This window comes from Carya illinoinensis, chromosome 4, assembly GCF_018687715.1.
Source record: "Carya illinoinensis cultivar Pawnee chromosome 4, C.illinoinensisPawnee_v1, whole genome shotgun sequence".
In the NCBI taxonomy this organism is placed as follows: domain Eukaryota; kingdom Viridiplantae; phylum Streptophyta; class Magnoliopsida; order Fagales; family Juglandaceae; genus Carya; species Carya illinoinensis.
In genome coordinates this window covers 40,496,304-40,507,322 of record NC_056755.1, presented here as the reverse complement: position 1 = coordinate 40,507,322, position 11,019 = coordinate 40,496,304, and the positions used below count along the sequence as shown (strand labels likewise).

At 34.3% G+C, this 11,019-nt stretch overlaps 1 protein-coding gene across 1 annotated transcript; it reads right to left on the bottom strand.

Annotated features, from left to right (window-relative positions):
• Nucleotides 1–8,142: 8,142 nt before the first annotated feature.
• On the bottom strand, nucleotides 8,143–9,644 carry LOC122307763 (umecyanin-like). Its single transcript, XM_043120845.1, has 2 exons — nucleotides 9,321–9,644; nucleotides 8,143–8,625 (listed from the first exon to the last, which is right to left on the bottom strand). The coding sequence occupies exons 1-2, from the start codon at nucleotides 9,502–9,504 to the stop codon at nucleotides 8,312–8,314; spliced, it is 498 nt and encodes a 165-aa protein (XP_042976779.1). The 5' UTR covers nucleotides 9,505–9,644; the 3' UTR covers nucleotides 8,143–8,311.
• Nucleotides 9,645–11,019: the final 1,375 nt, after the last annotated feature.

The following is an 11,019-nucleotide window of genomic DNA, read 5'->3' as shown; positions in this document are numbered from 1 at the left end:
GTATACGCTGGGTGGTACAGCTGTATCGTGGGCTTCTAAGTTACAGAAGATTGTTGCTCTCTCAACTACAAAAGCGGAATACATTGCTATAACTGAAGCAGGGAAGGAAATGGTTTGGTTGCAGTCATTCTTGGAGGAATTGGGAAAGAAGAATGAAAAAGGTATTCTGCACAGTGATAGTCAGAGTGCTATTTTTCTTGCAAAGAATCCAGCCTTTCATTCCAGAACAAAACACATACAGTTGCGATACCATTTTATCCGATCTCTTCTCGATAGTGGAAAGCTGATACTTGAGAAGATTCGAGGAACAGAGAACCCAGCAGACATGTTCACAAAAGTAGTTACTGTTGACAAACTGAAGCTGTGTGTAGCTTCAGTTGGCCTCCGTATTTAAAGGCATGACTTGAAGTTGCTGTGATGGTTGCTATGAAGATATGTAGACTCATTTGTCTCCAAGTGGGAGATTGTTGCGGATGGAGACAAAAAGAAAATAAAAAGAGAAAACGGTGAGTCGTGCATCGTTTGTTCATTTGGCATATTAGGCACCGAATGCACCGAATTCAAAAGGTGCGACTGCACCTCCTCTCAACTGCAACTTCTCGTCGACGACTCCCAATCAGTATTATAAATAGAAGTGCTGTGATGAGGTGAGTGTGTGTGCGGACAGAGTGTGTGCAGCAGAAAAGTGTAGAGAGAAAACAGAGAGTGTGTGCTGCGTGCAACGCTGTGCAAAGAAGAGAGAAAGAGAGTGGGTGAGCAGAGAGAGTTTACAAGAGAGATTTTTGTAAAAATCATTTCATAGTGAAATTACAGCAGCTGTGGACGTAGGCAATTACCGAACCACGTTAAATTTCGTCTCTCTTTTATTTATAATCATCTCTGTGTCAGAACAGCTCCCAACATAAAACACTTAAAAAAGTTTCGAAATGGGCGTGCAAAAGAACTCCTAAAAGCTGTCCGAGAGAGTGTGTTTGATATTCTTTTAATGGAAAGTGTAAATGAAGATAAGTTCGTGGGTGGTGGCTGGAGATACTTATGGACGAGATATAGAAGAGGATAAGGCTGGAGTTGAGAGTTGAGTATAGGTTTCTCCTACCCAAAATATCTATAAAAGATCATCTTAAGATATTTCTATCCAATAATATCTACAAAAATCAGTTTAAGATATTTTTATCTAATAATATCTATAAAAAACTGCTCAAGATATTTTTACCCAATAATATCCACGAAAATTAGCTCAAGATATTTATTTTTGTTTTTATCCAATAATATCCATAAAATCAGTTCAAGATATTTTCCAAACGCGAAGTAGACTTGGAAGAGTGAGGTGGCTAAGATCTTTCTATGTGTCTAATTAAAACTTTTCTAACTATATCTAATAATCAATAACACTTTTCTGATACCATATTGAATAATAACACTAACTATATAGTTAGACTAAAACTTATACGATTAATAGATTTGTGAAAACTTATGAGGTCTTTACGAGATTCCTAAAGCCAATAGAAATTTTATCCTTGAATTTCTAGCGGGCTGTTACAGGTCATACCATAAGTAGTTCCCACCATCTGTGAAAGACCTTATTAACAATCATATTGCCTGGCTATACCCTCGAATATGATTTGTGATATATACAAAATCTTCTCACAATTCCATTGCCCTCGTCGAATATAGTTTGAAAAATCCCTATCAATCAGTTGTATACATTGTTGCAAACTGTTTTGCCTTGTAGTTGACATTTCAATGTTGGTAGCTGGTAGTGAGGGAACTCTAGAACGTTAATGTGTTGAAAATCAGTTAGGGCGGGCCCCTTTTGAACTATTGCATTACTATATTTATTCCATACCGTTTCTACTAATTACAGTCGACTTTCTATTTTTCCTTATAGAATTCTTGATGCATGCTGGAAATCTACCTTGATATGTTTAGGTATAGGAAAATCATGCACACTCTATGCTAGTTACTTGGGTGTCTAACAGTTGGTAAGTTAACAGCTTCCTAATTATACTTTAACTATTTGAAGTATATTGGAAATATGAGACGCACCCTACCATATATATTTTAAAGATCTCACCCAAGTCTTAAAGCTTTATGGAGTGTTTTCACCTTTACTTTTTGTGTTTTTATTTTTAGCTTCCTACTTTTATGTACTTATTCTTCCTTCATCAATGTTGAGTTCAATCTATGCTCTCTGGAGAAATGTTTAATTAGGTTAATTTGCTCTGTTGCCTAGGCATTGCGACATTAAGTCTATCATATTATGTCTATTCTCTGTATGTCTCACACTTGTTGTTTTATTTAGCAAATTTGCCTTGATATATGGATGTTTGTCATGTGGTATAGAATGTGTTCTTTAAATTGTGAGACATACTAGTTTGGTTCAATAATAAATCCTGGGTTGTAACCCATCGTTACTGTGTGATTATATTGTTGCTTGCAAATTAATTACATAGTTCTCTTGTGATGTTATGTGTACTATCAACCTATGATGAGATTTGTAGTTATGTTAGGTTCAAACTTCTAGCATGCCTCATCGTTGCCAACAATAAGGATTCTCTACCTGATATTTGTTAATTCCTCCATCAATGTTTACTGCTTTATAGCTTTCTACAATGATTAAATAAGCCCTAATCAAAAAACTCAATCTCACAAACTAAGAAATTTATAGTATGAGTTGCCCAAGCTCATTTACAACAGTACTCACCCATTGTGCAAGAATTTCTCAATCTTCCAGCGAAAGACAGAGAAATAGACCAGCAAAATACCATGAAACAATTATATGAATTGACAATCATATATAAAAAAATATTGTCAACCTCTTCATTTTGCTTTCAGGATGAATCTGAAAACTGTTTTGTGATTTTTCTTCCTTTATGGTCTCTGCTTTTGGCTTCATCATAACTTGTTATCCCTTTCTGTGGCAATAGCATGAACCTCCTCTATCATTACAAGAATTAAGATGTGAGTTTGCAACATTACCCACTTTATCACGCTATCTTCCCTTCCTAGGCATACTCATTTTGACAAGTCCCATATGTTCATGACAATATCTTTTGCAAATGTGGCACATTATGCTCATTATGTGCCTCAAGTCAGTCCATTTGTCAGGTTGTTCTTGTGAATAAAATCAGGTGCATAAGTCTTTTTAAGAGCAAAAAAAGAGCTAAGATCAATCTAACTCTTCTGTGACTTGGTCTACTGCACAATCAAGTGAAGGTTCCAATTTTACTTAAACAAGTATGGGCCACATATAGTGACTCATTCAGTTTTTTTGACTTTATAGTGCATTGTCATGTGTTGAATAGATTGTTTTAGCTGTGAGGACTAATCCAATTTTATTGCCACTCTTGTTTAGTAAGTAGTGTGGATGATTAATCTAGAGAACCAGTGGGCTTAAATCAACAATATCCAGGATATTTGGGTCAACCTTCATCATTCTTTCTCCCAATTTCTCATTATTTTCTGGCCCAACTTGCATTATTCTACATGCTTAATCCAAAGTACAATGATATATAAACTTCTTTCATCATTTTTGCATCCATAGGTGCCTTAAAAGATGACATGGGTGGTTGCAAATAAAACAAAGTCTAGATCCCCCCCCCCCCCCCCCCCCCCCCCCCCCCCCCCCCCCCCCAGCCCACAAGTGCAGATATTGTATCAACATCTGCCATAAAGAACTTATACTAGTAATAACTTCAGGACCATATATAACATGAATCTTATTTGTTTTATCATTATCTAGATATTTGATATTATGCTAATTACATGGAAAATGCCTATGACATATTTTTCATATTTTTTTTCTACACAAAACAGAACATTGTCTACATAACCAAATAATTTAAGGTATTTCAGTTACTCCACGGTGAGTGTTCAGATCAAAATCTAAGAAGTGCTTGGGAGGCGTTGATGTTTTTCTGACGATAAAGTTTTTGAAGGTGGGAAAAAACATAACCACATATTCATGTGTCATTTAATTTATACTAGTTGTCCTTATCCTATCAACCATTCGATCCACATCACACATTTCTAATTGGTTTCGCTTTTTTTTTTTCCCCTGTTTTGGGTGCGTCAATCATATAATTCTATATTTGTGTTAAAATATTCATGGTTCTTTCATCCTCTACGTAGCACCTCCACCTATATAAGCTTATGGACTTGGCATTTGTGTTGTGTTTTTTCCCGAGTGAATCTTGGATAAGTTACTAGCTAGTTGTCTATGAAAACTTGTTTGCTTCTGTATTGTTAATGTCATGAATTTCTCCTGCATTTATATCTGTTTCAGATTTAAGATATAGTGGATGTTCTTGTAGACATGTTTTACCTATAACTATAATCATTTGACCAAGTTTGGTTACAATACTTGAATCGTGGTGATGCATCATGTATTGGGAGGATCCTGTAGTAGTCTAACATTGCATTTCAATTGTGTCTGTTGATCGACCATATCACATTCCTCCACTTTTTCCACTATCCAATATGTTTTTAACTCTCCTATCCACAATACATATGCTCATTGTGTTCTGAATCATATTAACTTCTATTGCTGAAAATATAACTTGGAATTTTGTTTTACCAAGGTTTAAATAGATAAAGCCTGGATGCGTATTAAAGATAGATTGCGGTCTTATCAACTCTTATGAATATGCTGAAGGAGTAAATCAATTCTTGAGCATGGTTCAAGCCAATGCCAATACCAGTGATTCAATTAGGTGTCATGGTCGAAGGTGCCGTAATCATTTTTTTTTCACCCGATTAGTGATGTGAAGGATCATTTTTTCTTGAGGGGGATTGATGCTAATTATACTTAATAGATATTCCATGGAGAAGATGATCCTTTCATTGCCAATTGTTCTTCCGATTATGATGAACAACCCGATTTTGATGACTACATTGATGACGTAGATGAGATGTTAGATGACATTCGTATGAGATCCTTCATGGATAGTACAACTAGTTTAAATGCTAGTTCACTTGAAGGTGATAATGCGCAACCCAACATTGACACTCCAAGACACCAGACTTTTGAGCAATGTTTAGAGGATGCACGACGTTCGCTCTACCCATCATATACCAACTTCTCCAAGTTATCATTTATGATGAAGTTGCTTCACATCAAGATAGTCGGGGTTGAAGTGTCAAGTCTTTTAACATGTTGTTAAAGCTTTTGAGATGATCTTTATGAGACAAAATAGAGACAAAAATTTTTCATCTCAAAAAACTTCTAGCTAGGGACGAAATTTGAATTTTTTTAAACAATTTTTTATCTCAAAAAATTAATTTTCTTGTAGTGAGCATCAATGACCGGAGGTATAATTTCTTGTATATTTTTAATTTTGATTCGTATTAAGTATGTAATTTCACATTATAGAATTATTATTAAGCTTCTAATTAAAACTTGCTGTGTTCCACATGTCGTCCCTGCTAGCTCCTAATTAACGGGAGTTTGATTATGTGTACGTACGTGGTTCATTTGAACAAGCGTTGGGTTTGGATAAATATATTGATGACGATCGAGAAGAGAAGATCAGAAGAAGATACTATCCGTACTAGTACTTACGGGTAACCAAGAAAGACAATATTTTTATAGGAGAGGATCAGGTCGGCGGCCAAGGATGAAAATTGACAACGTTGCTGATGGAGTAGTAGCCTACAAGTTATTGCCACTCGTCTGCATGAGAGCTATTAATCTCCTCACCCCACAACGCACGTGGCCTGACTCTGTTCCTCGCTTTGAATTGTCATTCCTTTACTAACGTACGTACCTACCATATATGCTACTAATTCATGAAGATGGCCGGGTGCACTATAAGAAAATAACTGTGGTTCATTTTTAACGGTCGACATTTTCGTTACAAATATCTCACTGGGAATAAACATTTTTCTTGTGGCGGTAATATCCTCCATTAATTGTGTACAATATACAATTGAAGATGAGGCGGGTGATATATATAACATAATAATCAGAGCGTTTCATTCATATCTCTGATAAATAATATTTTTAATCATAAATCTAGTGCACAAGTGTTGCATAGTATTCATTTGAAAAAAAATGATCAGTAAATATTTACATAAAAAAATTAATTTTATAATAATAAATTATATTCTTTTTTAAAAATAATGTACAACACTTACACAACTCATGAAGAAGGCACGACCATCTATATTTTTCCATAATTTGGACGCTTTAGCTGATCTCATATTATATATATATATATATATATTTATTTATTTACTAGGTGGGAGTAACGTGCAAAGCACGTTTATCTAATTTTATGAAATTATTATTTGTAAAAAATAATATATATTTTATAATAATTATTGATGTCACTTAATAATTTAAGGCATATTGGAGAAAATAAAAAAATTAGTTCAAAGTATCATATAATCCAATACATGTTTATAACGTCTATAATTTTAGCAAAGATGTATACAAAAAATTTAATAAAAGTCTAACACAAACGGTAGTTCAAAATATGTGTCGTTTGATGTTTGTATTATAATTCATCAATTTATGTCATCCTGTAGACAATCAATAGAGACAACATTGAAATTCTTATTTTGCTGTTGGTTGAGTCGATCAGGGACAACATAAAGTTAAAACATAATCTTTTTATAAAATTTGTGGCATAATATTTTCTATATATAGCATATATATAAATTATAAAATATATTTTGAAATTGTTGGCCGAATTTACTCTTTCTTGATTAGCTCAAGGATCACGGCATTTGTCACTTGCCTATCATAACAAGCCCATTTATGGAATATGACTTAGCGGAAGCTACGTCCTATTACCATGGGAAAAAAAAAATATTTTGATTAAACACACTTGTATTATATATTATATGAGATTTTTAAATTTGGAATACTCAATAATCTGAGTTAATGAAATATATAATACACGTATATTATACTTAGGGATTCACGTCTTATGCACCTAATACACGTATATATGTTAAGGAGAAAGAGAAAAATATAATAACTAATCTTTAATTACTTATTATTATATAAACTATTAAGTATTATAATTATTGAGATTAATAAATCATATAACAACATTGAATGTTATCTTTCTCAACATTTATGTTTTCATTTTATGTGTCAAACCGTTAAAACAAACGGTGTTAACTTTAACGGAAAAATAAGGAAAAACCGTTAAAACAAGATTTTCCGTTTTATACACACTTTTTATATATAGAAGATTTATTTGTTATCTCTTAGCCTTGGGTATGTTCATGCAAATCGACCTTAGTGTAATTAAGACAAAATGAAATAATTGTAGTCAATCAAAGTAGAAGAAGATTAGTACTGATCAAGGACACGTACGCTAGAGATAAGTTGAGTTTTTTACCACCCAAAATTACGAGACGTACGTAGACATGTAAGTTTGTAAAGGGTAATTAACTTTAGGCTTGAGAATCGCCGGCTAGGGTGCTGTTCTAGTCCAATTTATTCGAGACCGTGCTTCGCCCGATTAACAACATCTTAATTGAAAAAATTAAACTAATAATAATAATTATACAAGTCAGCTCTTAATTGTAGGGTTATTGCAAGTAAACTCGATTGATCGCATCTCATATCTTAATTTGAGCCAAATTAAAAGTGCACATGATATAGGCTGTTTGTAGGCTGCTTGAATTAAACAAGACTTTCAGATTCACGGCGGTTAGTTAATCTTAGGTTAATATTCAAGATCAGGTATAGAGGAATTTGAACAAGTCCTCCAATTTACATATATTGCATTAATTCATCAATACTCCGTACGCATATCATGCATCATGTTCTTTTTTATTTTTTATTTATTTTTTATTCTAAGCATGAGAAATGGGGGTGATTAATGTAGCAACTCTCTCTAGGCGTGACAATAAGAGCCCATTTCCATAGCAGAATATCCGATTTGATCCATAGCTACTTCCCTAAAGGTAAGTCTATCACCACAGTACATCTAAAGTACTCAGATAGTCTAACACTTATCCCATGACTCAAATTTCAGACTTTATTACTATAAGTAGTTTCAACTAATTATGTCCTGACTCAAACTACTGACCTTAAAGTTATAAATACCAGCTCGCACCAATTAGACCATCATATTCTTTTAACTCAGGATTAATTGAAATGTGAATTTTGCAGTGCACAAGCTATAATATTAAACAATCATTTTATTGTAAATTATTCATAAATAGAGTACATCATTAAATTACACAAATAATAATTTATAAGCAATAAAGAAATAAAAAATTATATTTATTTTTCCTCCTATAACATGAGAACAATGAGATTTCTGATAATAGTCGTACTACCATATTTAGATTAAGTCAAGAGAGAAATCATGATGGGTACTGCGGTGGAGAGCACTGCAAATAAGGCACTTGCTGTCAGAGATGAAGCAGAGGACACGGGTGGTTCGGCTGGCGATCCAACAGTGAAGTCTGGGGTAAAAACAGTGAGAGCCACCTTTTGACCCCGTTCACAGTGGTCATCGACGGTGCAGATGAAGTAGTGAGAACCAGTTGATTGAGGAGTGAATATAAGTGGGCTACCAAAGTAACTAGAAACCTTGGTGCAGTTATCATAATCGGCCTTTGATACTTCTGCCAAATTGTGCGTTCCAGTCCAGTTGAAGGCTGTATCGTTAGGTGTCATCATCATTAGTAGATGTAGGGTAAAACAACATCGATCACTCTCTCATCTCTATTTTATGCATGTAATATTTAAATCATTTTAACAATTAAAGTAAAATATATATAAGCATGCATGCATGGGCTAGCTAGCTGTTTAAGAGCACTGACATTGATTTAGTCAAATGTCAGTGCTTTTTATAATTTAGCCAATCTGGTGAAAAAATGATCTATATTGAATTAATTAAACTATTTTTATTTACAAAATGAGCTATAGTCTTTTTAAAAGAGAAATCATATTTGAAATGAACTGTAATTTTTCATATTGAATATTTAATCATTTTTCAAGTTCACTCGTACAGTTGATCTTTTTCATTTTTTTCACCAGCGACCAAGTTTCCTTCACATTCTGTTGTGCAAATTGAAATATATGATTCTTGAATAATATTGGATATTGTGAAATAAAAATAAAAAGTATTAAAAAAATAAAAAATAATTTAAAAAATATAAATAATAAAAAATAATAATATTTTATTATTATAGAGAATATAATAACTAATCTAATGTAGATTTTAACTTTTAAGTGATTAGCTAAAATAAAAAAAGTTACATATTAATCAAATTTTAAAAAATAAAATATCTAAACCAATGTCAATGCTCTAACGTCACATATTGAAATGATGAGGATTAATAATGCTTACAGAATTGGTCACCAAGGAAGAATGTCTTGTTGGTAGCCCAGTCGGAGTAATAGGAGGTGTTTGGGGGAACATTCCAGCCCAAGCTGTCTCCAACCTCATAAAATCCTGCAGAGGTTACAGTTGCAAACTTTAATAAAGCCACCACAGCGACCAAGCACCCAATCGAACCCATGCGGCTGGCCATTATTGCTGTGTTCAACAGGTCGACCCTGATATATGCTCCCTGATCTCAAAATGATGTTGTATTTGCTCGAAGTGCCAATATATGAAAGATGGCAATGCTTTTGGGATATGGATGGAAGAAATATAATTTAAATTAAAGCTCCCCATTTATGGGTATATATACTTGTGAAGTTGCGTATGGTTGTTAACAAGAGAAGAAACAGAAAACATTATAAGAAGGGGGGAAAAAAAAAAAACACCTGTGTCTGGCACTGGGTTTGAACCAGTCTCATTGTCGGCTCCATTACGTGTTGCAGTTGGACTCGAACAAATAGACCAATGTCAGACCAGTCCACAAGGACGTGGCTCAAGTTCAAGGGGTCGTTGAGATGTCGGCAGAAAGATGAATGGATCAAAAGTTTATATATATATCTATATGTACATTCAATTCAAACAAGCAATCCATGCAATTGCATGTGGCTCTTGAATATGAAAAATAAACGAAATACATATTCAAACAGCAGCCTTGCTGTTCATGACGTGTTCTAATCCAATTGCTATCTTCAAGGGTAGGCGTGTGGCAAGCTTCTATCCTAGCTCAGAACAATCAGCAGCCCAGCTAGCGGGCCTGAAATGAACGGGGATAATTAGTGGTGTGGCCAATTGTTTGGGCTGGACTGGATTAGCCTGGTTGGGCTTGATGATTAATTGCCCTACGTTAAGACTGGATTTACATATATGCGCGATGCGAGTTTCTTTAGGTACTAGGTATCAGTGGTGCATTTGATCCATGTTCATGCCATGCATGGATATTTGGATTTGCTAGTGAGGTTTGCTTATACATTTTTTTTTTTTGCCTCAAGAGTATGGTTGGATCATCATCGCCTTTCATGTGGTAGTTTTATTTTTATGGTAGTGTGCTAATTAAGGGTATTCATTCATAGCTAGCTTAATGATAATGGTACGATAGGAAGTAAAGAAGACCAGCATTTGCGTGAGATTCACTACTAAGGCTTACATCCACAGGTATAGGAAGTAAACTCTCTCCAATTACTTCCATGCATGGAGCTCTCTTTGGGAAAAATGGTATTGGAGACCTCTGGTTCTTCGGTCTTCCCTTCTCTCCAGCAGTCCTCCAGATCTCAAAATGAACCAGGTCTAGTCTCTCTCTCTCTGTTACCTCTACTCCCTTTTCACGTCTTATTCCATTCCTTTATGTCTTGTCTCCTAAGTTTATGTGTCATCAAGCTTTATCATTGTCAAACCCTCTGATCTTTCTCCATCCTTTCCTATCATAGCTAGCTTGCATCTTCTATGAACTTTTGGCGGGCTTTACACTTGCGCTCATTTTATCCCCAAATAAGGTTGAACATTAATTGTGGGTGTTTGAGTTTTGCGCTTTATGTTCAGAGAAATGCCACAAGGAAATGCTACACGTGTAGTGACACTCTTGTTATATATAGTGGCATATGATTATGTACAGGGTCTTCTCAATTTCATTTGAGAACTGCTGCAGACATAAATAAATTACATAAAA